The sequence below is a fragment of the Diabrotica undecimpunctata genome, chromosome 5, assembly GCF_040954645.1.
Source record: "Diabrotica undecimpunctata isolate CICGRU chromosome 5, icDiaUnde3, whole genome shotgun sequence".
Classification (NCBI taxonomy): domain Eukaryota; kingdom Metazoa; phylum Arthropoda; class Insecta; order Coleoptera; family Chrysomelidae; genus Diabrotica; species Diabrotica undecimpunctata.
This window is the reverse complement of record NC_092807.1, coordinates 130,440,558-130,461,964: the sequence shown is the minus strand read 5'-3', so window position 1 is coordinate 130,461,964 and position 21,407 is coordinate 130,440,558. Positions and strand designations below refer to the sequence as shown.

At 33.4% G+C, this 21,407-nt stretch overlaps 1 protein-coding gene across 1 annotated transcript in view; it reads right to left on the bottom strand.

The window, feature by feature from the left end:
- The window catches only part of serp (chitin deacetylase-like protein serp), a 116,038-nt gene that overhangs the window by 46,525 nt on the left and 48,106 nt on the right, over window positions 1-21,407 (bottom strand). Inside the window, exon 2 of the mRNA XM_072532717.1 lies at window positions 18,066-18,217. Within this exon, the coding sequence (XP_072388818.1) occupies window positions 18,066-18,217 (152 nt within the window). The remainder of the gene's footprint in view (window positions 1-18,065; window positions 18,218-21,407) is intronic.

Here is a 21,407-nt window from a genome sequence, read left to right as displayed (position 1 = left end):
TTCAGTACATTCCACTTGTCGACTATAGTACTATGCACGTGGTGTTCGTGTGTATTGAGGTATAAAAATGTTAATTTAATTTTAATTCATTTTTTATACCTCAATACACACGAACACCACGTGCTTTGTGTTCAACAGGTATACTAGCCACTCCTGGATATTTCCACTTCATGGTTTGTTCCGTTTTCACTTTTATTATTAGTACTATATCATCTGCGTATCTAAGATGGTTCAAGTATCTTCCGTTAATAGGGATTCCCTTATTTTCCCAGTTTATTGACTTAAATATATCTTCTAGGGCAGCTGTAAATAATTTTGGAGATATTGTGTCTCCTTGTCTTATGCCTCGGTTGATTTTTACTGATCTTGTTTCGATTCCATTACCCAACATCACTATCATTTTAGCTTGTTCGGTCGAAATTGGTCGATAATTTTTCAGGTCTGTGGTGCATTATGGTATCCTTATATACAAACGACTATTTAGATATATCATTCTGGAATTTTTTATCTGATTTATTGATACCTTTGGGTTACAGAGTATTTTACGTATGTTTTTATTTATATCCTGATATTGCCATTTCGATTTAGCTTTTATTTTTGTTGCAGTGTAGCCTACTTGTCTTTCTGCCTAGTTAAAAGTAACTTTGTACATTTCTAATGGGTATTTATATTAGTTTTAATTAACATCATGAAAATTTCTGTTACAAACTGTATTTTTAGTTTTGGAATCATTTATTTCTAAACCCATTTATTTTGGTGGCTGCATTTTGGTAGTTTATTTATTAGTGCTGTTAGTTGTTTACTCTCGTCCACTTATATTATTAATGAGGATTCCATTTACTCTGGCATAATAATCTGGAATATTTAATAAATATCAAGGGGAACAAAATGCAATCTTGCTGAACTCCTTACTTTCTATTTATATATTTGGTGTTACCGGTTTTTGTTCTAAAACATCCTGTGTGATTTCAATATACTTTTCTATTGACATAATGTCCATCGAGCCCTACGTCTTTTAGTGCTTCTATTTTTCTATCATGCATAATACGGTAAAAAGTATTTTAGTAACATGCGTATAATATTTTTTGAGATCCTTTAGGTCTCACTCCACCATTAAAGTTAATTCTAAAAATAGGGTGGCCACTCGAGTTCATGTTCCTTTTCTGAAGCCCTACTGAGAACGATTAACATATTCTTCATACCTGCCTTTAATAGTTTTAAATAATATAATCCAACTGAAAAAAATACGACTACAAAAACATTAAATTATTCTCACAATATGTTTTCACTAACTTCCATTATTATAAACATTCCGAACTTTTTGGTAAAGCAACCGTACAATTCCGTAGGCAAGAGTAAAACGCGTCAGTAATTTTCAAAATATTCTTTTTCCGGAAAGGTAAACGCCTAAACGAGCCAAAAATAGACATGGGATCAAATAATATGAATTAATAAACAAGTACAGCTCGACTCCATTCCCTTTTCTCCTTGAGGGTCTTTTAAAAGCACGGGAACAAGGTCGGCATATTTAGAACAAGGTTATGCGTGATATGTAATGTTGCAAAATTGTTCATTTTTTATTTCTTTTGCTTTATCTGGAGTCTCAATGTTAACTAAGTAATAAGAGTATTTCGCATCTTCTCTCCATAAAAGTTACTTTATTACATTTTTATGCCTCGAAGCATGTAAGAAATGAAAGTTACTTTTAATGGTGAAGTTTGATGAACATCTTTATTATATTTATTATATATAGTTTTAGTATATATAGGTCAACTTGTACTTTTAAATAGTCGTATAATTTTATGGTTCTGGTAAAATATGTTTAAGATAATATTTTATAGATCTTTTTTTACGCATATTGGCGATTATATTCGCCTATATAACTTTATTCATACTTTACGAAATATTGCAACAGCTGTCACTTTAGGCAATTTTCTAAGAAATAATTTTTTTGCTGGTCTAGGGTTCAGTTAATATTGCCTTTGAATAAGAAAAACCGATATTTTTTATTCCGAAAAAGGCGACCAACAACTGACAAATTTATATCTTTATGTCGACTGAAGCGTTAATAAGACAAAAAAAGTGTAAAAAGCACCACAAAGGTATTATATATGCATGATGTATAAAATTGACAACGGATATAACTTAGAGGTATATATTGAATATAAAATAACTTTCGTTATAGTCCCAATAGTCTTAAACGAAGACCTTATAGGTAAAAATAAAAAAATATGGAACGACTACAGGGTCTTGAAATAACGAAGCCTAAACGCAAATGTCTCAAGAACGCATCTAATGACAAACTTGGTTTCCAGCGAAAATATCGACAACGATGAATCTTAAATAAAGAAAATTGCTTCGCTTAAATAGTAGGACCATGAAATTCATATTAGTAGAGATAATCAAACGAACAGAGGACTATTGCTCCGATGGTACCTGCTATAATTTGATCTCGATAAAGGGCCCTTTAAGCTATGGGCACGATTGCGCCGGTAGCAGATTTAATCCCTGCAGCACGATAATTATTAAGTACAGTTGCCAACAAATATTGCAGAAAACCTTATCTTAAACTTATTACAAAGTCATTTGTATTTGAGTGGTCTCGTTAAGTTTCGAGAAGTATCTACCATAAACAAATAGTCCAGTCATAGATGAATACAATTTTGTGAGAATTCGACGAAAAATTGATGGACAGAAAGTGCCAATGATATTGCTATTATTGTCATACGTACTCCTAATATTTAGTTATTTTAGCAAACACAAAATGCCAGTGCCATTACTATTACGTCTCTTCTGTAGGGTGGGTTAACATAGGAATATTTTTTAGTTTTTTTTTATATTTCATAACTTGGAACCTTTGTTGGTTGCAGGGTGATATTTTTGGAAGAGTTAAGCACCCTTTTCTCCCCAATTTTTTTTGTATCTGCAACCTTTATCGAGAAAATTAAGGCTAAAAAATTACCTCCTTTTGCGCATGTAGTTTGGAAACACTAGGCATAATAAAAACATTTTTAATGTGGACTTGTTAGAGGTGGTTACAACCCCGTGAAAACACAGAGTGAAAATGTGTATAAATTTTAATAATAAAAGAATACCGCAATATTCTGCTTTCAAAATAATGCTTACATTTCGTTGTCATATTAATGACTGCAGAATTTAGATATCAATTAAATAGCAAACAAAAATCATGATATTATTAACATTGTAGCTATACAAAAATTAATAAATAAACAGGTTTAAACAGATCGAAAGAGAAGTGAAGACATTAGAAGAAAATGTAATGTACAGTGTATAAATGAATGGGCACAAAATAGAAAAAAGAATGGAATAACCACATAAGCAGAATGGAAGAGACCCGTGTCGTCAAAATAGTAAGAGATAAGTCACCAATCGGCAAAAGAAGTATCGGACGAGCGAGCAAAAGATGGAGTGACAACCTTCCATAGAGGTATTAATCCGCCAATGAACAAGCAGAATTGCTTATAAAAAGGAAAAAAAAGAAGAATATTTATTTATGTAATTTCATACAATAAAAACGACTTCATAATGTCATGCAGGTAATAAATTCTACAATAATTTGATGGCCACGCTTTAACCCTGCGGTGCACGGGTTGGGTCTGTCAGGCCCATTCAGTTCTTCCAATATCTCTATTTGGTCAGCGAGTCTAAGTACGGTCCTGGCGGTCTAGGTATGTCGGCATAGCTAGCTGTAATCCCTCAGTTACGAATACGCATTGAAGCAATAGTGTCGATGTTATATCTGTTTTCGTTCTCTCATATCCAACCCGTTCCTTAATGTTAGTTTTTTTTTATGAAAGTACAAAACAAAATTTGCAGTGTATTGTTTTTAGAGCATAGCAAAACAATGTATTCTTACAAAAGAGAGGCAAAACATTTGCAATGTCTCTACGAGGAAGTTGCAACCGACCAGGAAGAAAATTATGAAGATTCAGATTCCGATGAGTCTATAGTTGACAACTTAGAACATGAAGATGCTAATCATTACTCAGAGTCTGAATTGGATTTATCAGACACCGAATTAAACGTACAAGAATGTATTTCATAAGGTAAGTCAAACCAACACCTTTATTACAATACCAAAGATGGAATGAAATGGAATAAGATATGCGGATCACAAAATGTTAGAACTAGACGAGAAAATATCATAACAAAACTTCCTGGAGTTATTCGTGAAGCGAAAAGTTGCAAAACTGAAAAAGAATGTTGAAAACTGATTTTTAATGACAAAATTATAAAACATATTGTTGAATGTACTAATGTATATATCAATCGTGTGTCCGTGAGATATAAAGGCAGTTCCGATGCGAGGCTAACAAATATATGTGAACTAAAAGCTCTGATTGGTCTGCTTTACTTAGCTGGAGTTTACGGTGGAGGTAGAACTTCAATTTTTGAGTTTTGGGAAAGAAATGGTACGGGCATTGACATATTTCCGGCAACGATGGCTCTCCGCAGATTTCGATTTCTTATGAAGTGCTTACGCCTAAATGATATTCGTACAAGGGACGAACGGACACAAGTAGACAAACTTGCATCAGTTAGAGTCGTATTCGAGGATGTAGTTGAAAATTTTCAAAATTATTATACCATTGGCCAATATGTCACTATCGATGAGATGCTTTTAGGCTTTAGAAGTCGCTGTAGTTTTAGAATGTACCTTCCAAAAAAACCGGCCCGATACGGTCTGAAGGTATTTTCCTTGGTGAATTCTCGCACGTTCTATACTTATCAATTACAAATATATGCCAGTACACAACCACCAGGTCCATATTCTATCAGTTCTGCAGTCAACGATGTGGTTGAGCGGCTTTGCAAACCAATCTCCAGATCAACCGGAATGTCACAATGGACAATTGGTTTACATCAATTGAACTCGCACAAAACTTACTAACAAATCATAGTCTAACAATTGTAGGCACCCTACGGAAAAACAAAAGGCATATCCCAACCGAATTTTTAATGAACAATAGACCGCCAAAATCAACTATGTTTGGATTTAGCAAAGATATGACAATATTGTCCTATATACCAAAACCAAAAAAACATGTTGTTCTTTTGTCAACCCTACACCATTATGACCAAATCGATCCGACAACGGGTGACGAAAGTAAACCTGAAGCAATAATGTTCTATAACTCTACGAAAGGTGGTGTGGACACCATTGATCAACTTCGAGGTTCCTATACTGTCGCAAGAAATACAAAACGCTGGCTCATAGTCATATTTTATACATTGCTTGATGTTGCTACAATAAATGCATTTGTGATACAGAGAAGTAATACACCGGATCTAAAAACAAGCAAAAGAAGAAGATTTTTTTTAAAAGAACTAGGTCTTCAGTTAGCGATGGACAATATAAAAGGAAGAGCTCAATCTCCTCATTTGGCACGAGATATAAGAGAGCTTGCTGCTAAACTCAGTGGTGTTGGACTAGTAGAAGCACCTGCAAAATAAAAGGGGGCGTTGTGCTTTTTGTAGAGATCGTAAAACTCGCTGCAGGTGTCACTACTGTAAAAAATTTATTTGCTTAGAACATACCGTACCTCTTTGTCGCATATGCATTGATAAAATGAATGAATAAGTTATATACAAGGTGTTCTTTAAACATCTGCCATATTGTAGTATGTAATTTCTTTTATATTTTTAGTTTTAATATTATAATAGAAGTTCATTTTCATTTAATGTATGTAAGTTTTCTTTAGTAGTAGTTCTAATATATGCAACGCAAACCTGTTGTTACAAAATTAAACATATAAAATTCTTAGTCTAATTTTTGGGCTTCTCAAACCCAACCCGTTCCTTCGTGTATCAAATTATCACCCGTGCACCGCAGGGTTAATCTAATTAATTAGGTGTGCATATCTCAAACAATAGAAAGAAATGTTATATAAATAAGTAAATATAAGTCCGTAAGTGTATGTGTATATTTAAATTATATAATCTAACAGCCAAGCCTATTTCGTTATAATGCATTACAGCGCGCAGTCGCTATTACGTACATCGTACGTCTATTAGTTTCAGAAGGAAGATGTTAAGCAATCATAACATCTAGGTTTAGAGATTAGTGACCATCCGAGTTAGTTCGACGCAACCGTACCCTCAGGTAAAATCGGCGCAATCGTCCCATAACCAATCAAACATGCGAATATATCCAAGAATAGGGTCCCGGCGGTATTGACATTATGACTAACAAGTAGAATAAAAGTAGAACTACTAATATAAAGTTTTAAGAAATTCCTTTTTAGAAGATAAAGAATCCAGCATACAAGCAGAAATAAAAAAATGAGAAATAATGTCAAAAGATTATTTGATAGGAATCGTTTGGATTTTTGGACTCATTTACCTTTCTACAATGTGACCTGATAGATCTTTGGTATACTTGCTACATGTATGATTTAGCCTAAGATATTAAGAGTTTTAAAAAAGAAGCATAATGTCGGTTTCCTAGCTATATTTGCTATCTTATCAGGCAGACAATATATGTCCCAGGATATCTATGGCATTGGCATACAATCCTGTAGTCATATATCCTTCCGCAGTTTTTATACCATATGTGTATTGTTTTAGCAACTTTACCCATTTTATACACAAATGATAGCGAAGTAAGGCAATGTTCAGTAAGAATACTTGTGATTAATCAGAGTTTTTTATCCTTAAGCTCTAGATGTAGGTTGTTATAACCTTTGTTTATCTTGGCTTGGAATATTTCTTAGTATGTATCAAGTTCCTTTTGAAGATATATTCTACTATTCGCCTTTTTGGCAAATTGAAGAAATGTATCTGGTCTTATAAAAGAAGCACTAGCTTGGAAAATTTAATTTGTTAGATTCGTCAGTTGCTTAAGCTACAGCTTCCAGCTTTGAACTGGAAGTAACTTATAAGCCAAAAAACTTGATTAAGATAAATCTTTTAATATTAAAAATTTTGAAAAGCCTACCTGAAAATGAGAAGCACAGCTGACAAATTTTGACAAAAAAATATAAATCTGTAATGATAACACTGTACTACAAGTAGTTTATATAACATTCATTATGAATTTTTAACTTTGTGGTCTGATTAAGGCTAAGTAAAGAATTACGAAATCTTCTTCTAACGAGGGCATCTGTTGTAGATCCCAGCGTGATTTTCATGTAGACAATCTTTTTTTTGGTAGTTTAAAAGTGAAAGTCTACAATCTTTTTAAATCTGAGATGGTAACAAGGAACAGGCGTTTTCTTTGTTAAAAGAGGTAGAGCTAGAAGTATATAAAGAGGTTGTTTTCTTTCATTAGGTACTTGTTGCTCTATATTTTATCTAATGAATATAATATCGAACATAATATCTAATTTATTTGGTGGTTTCATTAAATTTATTGCAAATGTTTGCATAATATTATTATTGGCAAGTTCGTCAGTACATCACAAAATTTATTATGTACATACTAGTCGTTAGTTTGTTATATTAGATTTGACGATACGTAGTTATCTATTGGCTTAATATAGATATTCATGTTATTGTCGTTATAGACCAAAAAAACCATGATATCTCATTCAAACAATTTTTCAACTTAAAGCTAAACAATAAGAAAAACTAAAGTTTTCTATTGTGCCTCAGTTTGAATAAATTTTTTACAATGCTTAATGTATTCTGTCTAGTATGCCTTGCATAAATATAAAACGGTTAGCGTCATTTAGTCTGACTCAAAATCCCAACAAAAATGTTTAATTACCCAAGAAAAATTTCAATAACACTTCGCTTCAACTACTATGAGGGTTTTGTTTTAAAATTACAATCCAATATTTCTTGAAATGAATCCAAACTTTAAAAAAGTAAAAAAGAAGTAAAACTAAACCATCGCTGTGTAAAATTGAAAAAAGTTAAAAGTTTTGGATTTAATACAACCGTGATATTTTAGAATTAATTATACAAGATGAAATCAGTAAAATGTGTCTAATAATTCTCTTCTTAGAAAAGGTAAATGAAAAAATGTATAATAAAGAACATAGTCTTTATTAAATATATTAATAAGAAACTTAATATTGCGGAATAAAGCAAGCGCGGAAGATTGACCACAAGCAAATGAAAACTGAGATAGCTACTGAGTTTATACGATGAGTAAAATAGCTGCTTTGTTAACACCTCAACAGTAAAAATTTGCTCAACTCACAAAGGCACAAAAATACCATCCTCGAAGTGCAGTAGAAAGAACGACATTACTGCGGTATTTAGGAGAACGAGGACTTATGGATATAAGTGAGCAATTAGAAAAACAGATCACTAATTTAAGAACTTAATTTCAGGTGCAAGCTGAGACATCTACTCTACATCGCGCGATTTGTGCAGTAGATGACACAACACCGATCAAACTGAGGGAACCAGAAATGCGCATAAACCATCTTACTAAGGACGAAAAAATGGGCACTTGGATGGGCAAACCTCTGCACGAGCAACATCCCAATAAAGTCAGTCAATACTATGTCGACAGTATAACGTCAAACTATTGGCTGACATTAGGAAAGATGTTCCCTGAAACAGAAGGCTCATTACTTGCCATTCAGGATCAGCTTATATCAACCAAAAATTACCTAAAATATATCGTCAAAGATCCTCAGGTCTTAAACGACAAATGCCGATATGAATGTCAAGCCCAAGAAACCTTTCAACATCTTACCAAGGGCTGCCAGGCATTTGCTGCAACTAAATATAAAGAACGGCATGACTCAGTAGGGAAGATCCTTTATCAAGAGATAGCTTTTAAACTAGGACTTTTACAAACAAACCATCCCCCATATTATCAATACGTCCCAGAGAGTATGCTTGAAAATGACTACTTCAAGCTACATTGGGACGGCACTGTGCTCACAGACCAAACAATAACACACAGTAGAACAGATCTATATACCTAACAACAATATTCTGCGTGTAAAATACAACGAAAAGGTCGCCAAGTACAGAGATCTGAAAATATAAATAAGAAGACAATGAAGAATGAAAAGTACCCAAACGATACCTATAATTCTTTCGACTACTGGAGTCATTCTGAAGAACCTCCTAGAAAACATAAAAAGCTGGGTCTGAATGAACATTTGTATAAGATCATGCAGAAAGATGTACTACTCTCAACGACCAGATGTTTATGAAAATTGCTAAGAGATACTCCACCATACCAAGTCACCTAGGGCTCGATAAAACGGAAGGAGCCCCATCAGACCTCAATCCTTTTGATACCGTAGATATCTGGGATAAGTGAATTTTTCCCTTAGAGGGATTGTAAGCCGTAAATCTGGATTACTTAATAATAATTAACTAATAGTAGTATATTAAAAAATTGAAGTCACATAGAGGCCGGATTTTAAGTATAAAATTCTAAAAAGAGTGCTTGAAAAATGTTAAAATTTTGCCAAAAAGCAGTATGTTCTTATAAAGTCTACGGATAAACTACTTCTAATAAAAAAAGAAAGAAAACCACAAAATTGTAAGTTGTTAAATCAGCCGAATAAAATTAACCCTGATAAGATAAAAACGAAGACCTCAATATAACAGTAAACAAACAAAATTATAACAAGTACGTGAATACATATACTTAAGACATATTATTATCAAAAAACTGAAAAAGAAAAATCAAAAGAAGGAGCAGTTTGGTTTGGGCAACATTCGGTAAACTCTCTTATAAATTGAGGAATAAAATAACCTTAGTACAAAAAACGAGGATTTTTCACTAATGTTTTATCTTTATTGAGATACAACTGTCACACTTGGATAATTAACCCTTAACTGAGTAGGATTGATTGAGTAGATTGATCCAGGCAAGTAAACAAAACAATCTTGATACGCGTCGATAGAACTAGTCTGCTGCGGGTAGCATGTGCCTACAAGACTGTGTCAGCTGCTCTATGGGTGATCACCGGCTGTGTTCCTCTACATGTGCTGGCAGGTCAAAGGACCAGGATCCATAGTCGTAGAGAGCGGTACATTGGAGAGCAAGAGACGATTAAGATAACACTGACCGAGAGATTAGTTTCAATCGGTCAGTGGTAGCAAGAGTGGGAGGCAATACGTGGTGTAGCGGAGTGGGCTAAGTCACTAATCTTAAACCTTAGAAGCTGGGTGGACTGTGTGGATAGACAGCTGGATTATTATATGACGCAAATGCTCACAGCCTATGGCTTATTCCGCAGCTACCTTTTCAGGTTTAGAAGGGCTCAGTCCGATCAGTACATTTACTGTGGTCTCTCGGATACTGTGACACACACGATGATGGAATGTGAGCGTTAAGCGAATGAAAGAGAATTTGAAAAGACAGTATAACTGCAAAATGTTTGATTCCGTGAGAGAAATGGTGGAGAAAATGATGAGAGATAAGTGGTGGTGGACACGCATCCACAAATTTATTAGGGAGCTGCTCTCTTCAAAAGAACGAGAGAAGAGGGAACTCGCAACAGAAGTTTAAAACGATCGAGTAGCACCTCGGTGGGTTTCGGACTGTCACGGGCCAAAATAGTAGCGAATAAGAGACAGACGACGCGAAAGAGATGGAGTCTCACTAAGGCAGGGTTGAAAGTCTTTGGTGGCTCGTGTGAGTGTGGTTTTCCCGAGAATTTGTGGGAGAAAGAATGGGTATCTCATGATAGCAGGGCATCAGGAAAGATATTTTGCCTTAACCAACTCTTACATCCTGAAGTTTAAGTGACAGAGGAAAGGCTTTTAGTTGAACGCCGACAGTCTTGGAGTTGTGACGGGACGAAGTGTCAAATATCTAACTCTCTTGGGCATCTCGTTCTGGCACAACTTCGTTAGGGTATTAGGAACCCAACACTACTTTGGTGAGTCACAGATGTTCTTCTTTTTAAAGATGTAAAAAAAGGTAAACAAAAAAAAATGGTAAGAATGGTAAAGGCAAAGCACCGCTTTGCCTTTACCATTACCTTCCTAACATTAGATGTTATACTTACATCTGGTCAGTCGCTCTTTGTTTCTCAGTACCTTCACTTTAATTTGTGGTAGTTGGGTTGGCACCAAATCCCTGATATTTGAGGAGATATTAAGTAAAGAACTGATGGACTGTGGTGCTGAGGACAGTGAAAGTGAAAATGTTCCAGATAAGGACTGGAATCTTGGCAATCATAAAAGTGACTCTGAGCAATTTGCTGATGAAGAAGGCGACCAAAGTATATCTGTTGATGATACACATTTAAGCGAAGACAAAGCAAGTGATAAACCAATTAAATATATTTCAGATTTAGTTATTCGACCAGGATATTTTGGTGAAAAAAAATCGTTACAAATCTACTAAAAGAGCTCCAGCTGCTAATTTTAGAAAACTTTAAAAAATCAGCTCGTAATCTTGGGAACATTTACCGTCCATGAGAGGTGTGGCGACTATTATTTTTAGATACATTTATTGCAAAAATTATGACATATACTAACCAAGATCTACGTTTATATAAAAACAAGTGGAAAGATCCGAACAGACCTTAATTAGTTGATGTCGATAATCTAGAATTTGATGCATTCTTAGGTCTATTACTTCTAATTAGTATTAGGAAAAATGCTGCAACTATTAACGAAATAGTCGGCTTAGAGTTCTGTGTAAATTTAAAATATACATTCCGAATGAGCCGAACAAGTATGGCTTGAAAATAATTTGCCTTAACAAATGCCTTCTTCTACTGTGGAAAAAAATAGCGATGGGTGAGGTCTATCTAAATCTGACAAAAAATTTAGTGTATCTACACAGTCTGTGATACGTCTCTGCAAATCAATAGAACAATGCGACCTAAATAATGGAATCAACCGTGAGTTACTAAGAACAGTTAGAAGAATTTCTGGCGTTCAAGAATCACTTCCTCTTCAGCTTGATCAAATTGATAACACCTAAATAAACGCAAAATGTGCTACTTAAGTCCTATAAAAGTTAAGACCAGAAGACGTCCATTTGCTGCAGTTGATGTAAAAAGCCAGTTTGTGGTAAATGTTCAAAAAATAGAAATAACGCTCGTGAACGATTTGCCATTTTTTAATTTCACTATCATATTGCACTATTTATTAAAACTTTTTTAGTTATTTAAATATAATATGTTTAATTTTTTTCAGTTTAAAATATTTTTTTTACTTTTTTTTTTGCAAAATATAAATTATTATAAAAAAACTTACATTTACAGTAATACATTTATTCTATCCTAGTACACACACCGCAAAAGTTGCAGTTTTTTTCTAAAATTATCTTTTTACAATATTATTATTTTCTTGGTGTAAAAGTGACCCCAAGTCCCTTATATGGTAGAAATATTTCACCTCTACAGATGCTAAAAATAAGGCTTTCTGATAGGGAAAGAAACAGCTGGATACGTAGTAGAACCAAAGTAAAAGACGTCTCGACTTAAGTAGCAAAACTTAAATGGAAATTTGTTGAGCATACCCAAGACAAAAGGATGGCCAAAAGAACAAAATAATTATACATTGGAAACTTTGGAATCATAAAGAGGTTAATGATTCTAGAATGAACTCTAGAAAATGAGAAAGTGGACTATGTCCAAAGATGGATATTCTTGGCTGATTATATACATAGATAGATGTACTATCTGCAATACCAACATTGTTATGGATTTTGTTAAGCTTTTTAAATTGCTTTTAATAAAAGCAAGATTTTGGTTTTCTTCTATAACTTTGCATGTATTTTTAGAAAACTGAAAAATCAGCCCATTGACGGTTTAAAAGTTGTTCCTAAAGCCAATTTCCACATCTGGTAAGCGTCTTTTTTTCAACTTGAATATTTGGATATGTTTTTCTTTTAATTTGCATCCCCAGTGATGGTAGATATTTCACAATGGTGTAGCAATGGAAATTAGAATCTTTTGGTTTTAGCAATGCGATTGTTTCTGTGAATTACGCAAATGCTAAGAAGAAAATTTTTAAAATATTCGAGTAGTTTTAATTTATTGGTAGTTTCAGCATATACTCGTATGCCACTGCATCCGAAAGCATAAATATAACCTACCACAACTTCCAGTAGAGTGTTCATTATTCGTAAATCATATCATAATCATTTTCAACAATTATTTAAATTTTTGGCAATGTCTCACGATATAGATTTACGGAGAGAAGTTTCATCCGAAATACGCCTTTTGGAGCGTTTTTCTAGAAAAGCTTTGAAAATTAATGTTTTTCAATTTATTAATGCAATATTTTACAGATACATGTCAAAATCAGAAATATTTATAAAAAAGCTATTAGGTGAAGAAGTAACACAAGGAGACAATATTTCACCAACATTTAACGACAGCTGTAGAGTAAATATTTAAGAATACTTAATGGCAACATAAGGACCTTTATATAGAGGAAAAGATTTAGTCATATGATGTTTGTGGATGACATTTTATTAATCGTAGACAACTTACAAGATACAAATGCTATAATACATTTGATTAAAATGCTTAAAAATCTCAAATAGACCATCAATAACATTGATATGGTCTGTGGTTTTGTGGAAAAATGTGATTGGAGGAAAGAGGGTTTGAGAGAATAGTTTGAATAGAAGTGAACTATTTACTAAGTACGGAAAAAAGAGGCGTTGCCTATAGGCTATCCATGTATTCGTCAAAAAGTCCGTTGCTGATAGTGGTTATTAATTTCTCAGGTCTGAAATAAAGTTTCTTTTTCTTTAAGGATGTATGATGAATACATTGCTGTAATATGAGCATGAAGTTTTAAAAATGTTTTGGGCTCAACAATTTTGGCCTTGAATGGTTTTGCTTTAAGGAGCCTCTGAATTATGGTTGGGATGTTCGATAGTTGATGGATTTAAGCGGAGAGGAAGTCTCTGGGTTTGTAATTCACCTTATACAGCAGTTACAAAGCTAGCAGTTTTTGTCTCCGGTTTTGATTAAAGATCATAAGAGCATAAATATTTACTCTATGTTTAATAACAGCCCGCATGTACGTTTTGTATGTGTTTATACGTGTTTTCTCTTGCGTCCGTCCGAATTTGTCACATAGAGCACTAAGCATACTGGTCTTCTGGTTAATACCACTTCTTGGTAATCTATATGATCGCAAAATTGGTGTTAGTCTTCAAATGAATCAAGGCAATTCTTTCTTCAGATTGCTGTATATCGTGGCCGCTTCTTCTTCTATATGTGCCTATCTTCTAGTGATGTTAGCGACCACATTGACCCATGTTATTTTATTACTAAAATAGATAAGATGACGTTAGATATGTCCATTTACTAACATTGGCCAGCTAGGATATACGTATACGTTCAGGTGGCTAAAGTAAGCCAATTTTCTGTTCTTTACGGTGTTAATAATGTCTTTCTTTTTTAGCCTTTTTCTTTAGAATGGTGGTTACGTTAGTTGTGTGGTGTACATATGAGACTCTTAACATATTTGTGGCCGCTTAGGTTTGGTTATCTGCAGATTTGTGTTTTACTTTGGTTAGTTAGGTTAGCTGCTACTCTTCATCTTTGTCGCCACCTATGGATATGGTTACGGTAAGTTTAAGTGCCACTTTAAGCAATATCTTTTAAAGTAAGGTAATCCTGTTTATATATTTGGGATTAGAGAACTTGCTGTTGTAGATAGTGTACGGGGCAGGTGTGTGAATAAAACTTTGAGGCACAAACATATAGTGTAGCAATTTTATTTCTGATCTTTACCGTGATGCTACTGTCTAACAAGTATGAGTAAAGGAGTTTGACAAAAGAAATAGGCAAGCTGATGTTTAGTAGCTTCTGTAATAGTATCATATAACAGACTTAATCGAAAGCTTTCTGATCATCGAGATATCAAGAGAGAATTCTTTGTCGTTTAGATTTTGGGTGTAGCAGGTAGCAATTTCAGTCAACGCGGTATTTTTAAAGTGACTTTCTCGAAAGCCGAATTGAAATGAGGAAATGATTTTGTTTACAGTGGTAAAATCTAGTACTTGTATTGATTTTTGCAGAAGACCCTTTTATCAAATTCCAGATTAAAAAAAAATACGTATTTTTTCTTAAACTTTTTTTATTGATATCAGTATTCTGAATTCTAGACAAACACGAATCACGTTCATTTTTATAAGTATTTACGGTGTCGTCAAATTCATCAAATAAACTACAGTAATTCTACATAACAGTTTTTGGTCATTTAAGACATTTTATAATACTGCCTTGAATTGTTAGTCAATGCATCATTCTGGTCAGATCATCTCAATATTCAATTTGTCTTTAATAATATTGTAAATATGAAAAATAGTAGCCACTCAAAAACAAACCTGGGCTCGAATTCACAAGCATAGTTTCATTGGACCGAAATATTTTTATATTGATATATTTTTAAAGAAAACGACTTTTTCTTTTCTTCATATGCGAATAGCAAGTCATCGCTGCCTTATCTTGATGAAAATAATACTCCTCCTAAAGATAAACCTATAATAGCGACAAAGACACCAGCGGCGGCCCGTGGCCTAAAAAAGTGGTGAAGATGAGGAAAGCTTGCCGGAGCCAAAAGGAGTTTTGGTACCTACTTCGCGCCCAAATCTCATTTAAAATTCGTTAAAAAAAAAATGTATAGAGTTTAGGGCCCTAATAACTTTAAAACAGTTTTTTAGGGCACTTATACTAGATACGATTCGTTCTGCTTGCCTGGGGTATTTTAGTTCTGAACCTTGACATTTCATTGACGGCTTTTTGGCGATTAAAACACCACGCCTGCTAAAACACGTTGGTGAGTTTCGATTCAGCTACCCACTCTAAGTCAGATGCTGATTGCAGCCGACCACTCTGGATCAGACACAGATGTTTAAAATACTGGTTGGTCGACAATGTAAAAAAACATCCCTTTTATCTTCATTTTTCCAATGCCTAAACGGAGCCTCTAATATATTAGACACCAAGTCATTAATTTAGCCACCATTTAATATAGTCTTCTGCAGGTCATCATGCAGGGTAAAGTCGATGGCAAAAACGGAATAGGTAGAAAGATGAAATCATGGATGCGAAATATTTGAGACTGGGCAAACATGACTGTAGACGAATTATTCCACGTTGCAAAAGACAGAGAAATTTTTAGAAATGTGGTCACCAACCTCCGTTAATGGAGACGGCATAGGAAGAAGAAGAAGAAGTCATTAATTGGATTCATGTCTGTCTAAAATTATTTTTGTCCAAACGAAATCCACGAGAACACTTTATATCCGAAATCCGAAACAAACCACAGAGAAATGTATTAATAAAATGCACTAAACAAATAAAATTAATACTGTGACTAAACTAAACTAATAAATACTATAATATACACTACACTATATAAAGAATATCTATATCATAGACTAAATTTCAAAATATTGTCGCTTAGAGAAATTTCCGAAAAATAGAAATACCAAATACACATCCAACAGTGGGTGAATACGGATAATATATTTTTAGACGGAACTGCACTCACCAGTTTTCCCAGCTATCACTAAGAATAGGCTGACGTCACTTTGCCATGGCAACCGTGAACGCTAATGCAGATGGATTTCGCATTTCAAACATGATATTCACCTCTTTCGGAATCCTATTATACACGGCTAGTGACACAGATCAGGACTTGACCGTCAAATACGTACCGCTAATAAAGCTAGTTGTCTTTTTTAATTTTTAGATTATTTAAAAGACAATAAATAATTGATTTCAGAATTTAGATATAATAATGTTGTTTTAATTTTTGTTTTATTTGTCGCAATTTATTTATATTTTTTTGGTGAACCTCACCTTCACCTACTTCACCTGGCCGGCCGCCGTTGAAAGACACCACATTTGTATGAACCATTGACAGCATCTCAGTTGACTATGTCAACGTTGTCACTTGTTTATTTAACGCCACCATAGTCGCCTTTTCTATCAGCTGACACTATTTGTCTTTATTTAAAAAGCACTCAAAAGGGAAAACACGCACACAGACAAAAAACGGGGAAAATTAATAATTGCAAGAGACTTCCTTGAAGGGAAACAATCACATAGAAATCCTAAAAGCGAAATGGTGAATCAAAAACTAAAATAATTTTAAAATTAAAAAAAAAGAGGACAAAGTTGGATATAAAGATAGTTCATCTTACAGCTTTCTTTTCGAGAGAGAAGACAAAGAAATAGATGGCACCAAAATATTATGGAAGACAGCCTTATTAAGGTTCACAGAAAGTCTTTAATCAAAAACTACGTAGGAAAATTTACGCCAAAAGTGAGAAATTGATACGAAGTTACTTTTTTAAAAAAATACGCCTCTAACATGTTTTCTTTCAGTCTTTGAAAATGAACTCTTTGTACCTGCCTCTAATATTTTATGAAAATTGTTCCGACCTTTATAGTGGTTTAAAATCATAAGATATTATTATAATTCCGATTTTGTGAAATCTAGTCTACAATTAAATATGTCCACTTATATTTTTACTATATTATATTTATATAAGCCCAATGACAACAAATAGAATAGTAAAGACGGCAAGAGACGGTTCCGCAACAGGAAGACGATCAGTAGGAAGATCACAAAAACGATGGAACGACAACTTACTGGAGGTACATTGAAAAACAGCTAGAGTCATGTCTACATACAAAGAAGAAGAAGAATAAGAAGATATTGTTACTACTACTGTAATTATTTCACTCTTGTCCATGTTGCTTGGTTCGCTGTAAATCCATTATATTTACCAATGTTCAATATCTTTCTATGCCTTATTCAGTGGGTTTAGGAAAATTCCAATGATATGTAAAAACCATTTTCTAATAATGTAGAGATAGATACTTCGTATTAAATGTATTATTAATTAGTGTCATTAGTTTTACGTATCCATATCATATACATATTTATTAAGGGCAAGTATATATTGCACATGTTTGGAAAAAAAGTAATAAATAAAAAGGATTTAAATTTTCCGGCCTATCCCTATTTTTTAAATTTACTGAGATTTTACCAAAAAACAAAATTATAAAAATGATTAAATCTTTGAAAGTCTTAATGATATTTGCAATAATAAAACAAAAACCATATTAAAACAAATTAAATAATAATAAAATCAAAATTGTAAGAATAAAATAAATTTTTTAACTTACCGAAGATGTACATTGAATGACGTCTCGACAAGTATCGCCCTCACCTCCCACTAAACGAAACCACTCGCCCGCGTCTTTATCTTTGCATATTTCGGATTCGAAACTCTCCTCTTTCTTCGGTTCGTCTTCTTTGGTCTGCTGTTGAGCCAAACCTAAACAACAAATAAAAATGGATTTTGTAATTCTTTGTTTTAGATTCGTGAAGTTATTTTGTGGGTTGGATACTAAGTCGTGATTACTGAGGATTTGTATGCTGACTAGGTTTTGGAATTCCATGCATTTTGTAAGAGATAAATTGTGTTTAATGAATTTATTTTAATTGGCAGATAATTCGAGATTGTGATAAAGCTGTTACTTTTTAATAATTTTGTTTTGTATTCTGATACACTACAAAAATTTGATAATAATTAATTTGATAGTCGATGTCCATGTCCAGTGCACTCAATTCGATGTGAGCAGTCTAGAAATTTTAAGGTTCAAGTCTCGTCGTGGGTCAAAAATACAACTTTAACACAATAAAAATTTTTTATTTAAAATCCTTTTAAAAGGTATATAATTAAAACACCAAATCGGGTTATATCACAAAACGTTGTTGGAATCTGCATTCCATCATCAGTGTTTCAGGTGTACATGTTTTGAGCCACTAAATATTTGGGTAAAAACCCGTTGTTGTTAGTTTAAATTTAGATTACATTATTCGATCTTTAATGTTAAGATCTTAAAGTTACCAGTGGAATTGATAACACGGCAATGCATGACTCTAAATGAGGTTGCTGGTCCTGAGACAAAGTGTCTACGAGGACTTGTTGAAAGCAGCTGTTGCTATCAACAAGTTGCTATAATTATTTCATGGACAATTTTACTTGCTATTATCATTATTAAGTTTAAATAATGATTTAATTGTGTTTTACTAATTGATTTTAGATTTTAATAAGGGTGTACTTATTATTTTATGTCATTAATAATACTTAGCTTAGCGTAATTATATTAAGCTCTAAGCTAACCAATCTGACTAAAGCTCAAATGAAAAACCCCAGCCGAACTGTTAACTATAAATTAGTTGTAGAAGCCCAAAATAATTAAGAAGCAGAAATCCAACCAAACTCTTAGAGTAATGTGGCATTACTCCAGTGCCAAGAATACACAGGAAATTGTCAATGGTTAATTTTTTAAATATGATTAAATAGATTACAGACAATGTGCTTATTGTAATTATATTACAGATTGTAAATATATTGGTATGTCAAACAAAAAATTAATTATACAAGTATAAAAAATTATGTAATAGGTACCCAAAAATTCAAGCAAATCATAAATAATAAATAATAGCAGCATAAAAATGATTTTAAATTACTACACAATGAAGTGATTATCATATAAATATGAAAAATGTTTTTTTAAATACGTTTTACACATTTTGCCCGAGGAAGGAAGACACCTGTTGGATAATATTAAATATTAACCTTGACATATGACCTAAAGTAGCGGTTATTTAAATTTATTGGCACATTTCCGGGAATAATAGAGGTTTTGAAGAAAAACAGAATAAACTGATCCAACGCAGTATCTAAGGATTTCATAGCATATTTAATCGCCATAAAAGCCTTTTTCGAACACTTAACATCTAAAAATTCAGTTATGTCCCCATTTAACTATAATTTTAAATCATAATACATTTTAAAAAATGTTTCAAAAAATTTTCCTTCAAAAAAAGTTATAAAAAACCTATAAAAAGCACCAAAAAAAAACATACAAAAATTACTAACAAACAAACAGGCGAAAGCCACAAAAAAGCGCCAGGTCGTCGAACTTAGAGATTGGGGAATTGATGCCCGAAAAAGCAATTCAGATTCAAAAGTCACTAAAGATTAATGAAAATGGAATTAAATCGAATAAATGAGTGGGACTAAGTAGCGATGCAGTACGGACAGTAGTAGGTGCTCGAATTAGACTTTTGCAGAGGATCAAAGTCGTAGCATCAGAATGTGTTTGGAAGCATTGTACTCACAGAGAGGCATAAGTTGTCAAAAAAAATGTCACTTCTTTTAACCGAATCTATGCAAGAGTGTGTAAAATTTATAAACTTCATAAAATCTCGCCCTCTGAACTCAAGAGTATTCTCTGCTTTTGTGCAAAGAAATGGGAAGTAAACATGTACATCTTTTGCACACTGCGAAGTGCGTTGGCTATCAAAAGGGAATGTTTTAAAAATACTTATTGAATTCAAGGAAGAGATTTTAATATTCTTAAAACAATATCCATCAACGGCTTCTTCTTCATGAGCTCGATTATCGAGCGTTGGCTATCAAATTAGCTATAGTAATTTTGTTGACGGCAGCTCGGAAAAGAGATGCAGAGGATCTGTTAAACCAATCTCTCAGGTTTCTAAGCCATTACGTTCTTCTTCGACCTGGCCCTCTTCTTCCGTCTACCTTGCCTTGTATTATTAAATGGAGTATATTATATCTCTCTCGGTGGCGCATAACATGGCCAAAATATTTAACTTTGCGATTTTTAACTGTTTTGACGACTTCCGTAACTTTTCCCATCCGATGCAAAACAGCTTCGTTACGAATTCTATCCACCCAACTTATTCGTAGGATTCTCCAATATACCCAGATTTCAAAGACTTCCAGTTTCTTGAGAAGTGTATCCGTCAAAGTCCAACCTTCGACACCATACAAAAGAGTAGAGAACGCATAACATCTCACTAATCTAATTTTCAGACTTAAAGTAATATTGTTTCCACATAACAGTTTCTTTATCTTAAAGAATGCAGCTCTGGCCTTCTCTATCCGTATTCTAATTTCTTCGCTCATGTCCCTGTTCTCATTTAGATTACAACCAAGGTAAGTGATACTGTTAGTTCTTTCCAGTTGTTCACCATAAGCTGTTACCACTTCCGGTTGCATTGGCGTTTTACTGACGACCATCACCTTTGTCTTTGCGGTGTTTGGCTTAAGGCCATATTCATCACACGTTGTTGTAATCCGTTGTTGAAGTTCTTCGTAATTGCTTGCAATTAACACTGTGTCATCCGCATATCTCAAATTATTAATATTGACGCCATTCATTTTTATACTACATTCATTTCATTTCATCAACCGCTAGGTATGCAAAATTTCAATTTAAAGACAGTTTTTATGATGTCAATTGGTTAATTAAGGTAGCCTATCTTTGTGATATTTTTGACTTCTTGAACAATTTAAATATGACATTACAAGGTAGCAATGTAAGAGAAGATGGAAGTTGAAACAAAACAAAACTTAATTTGTGGACACGTCGCGCAAAATCAAGACATTACAAAGGTAATACAAACACAAAAAGAGTATAACGGAAATT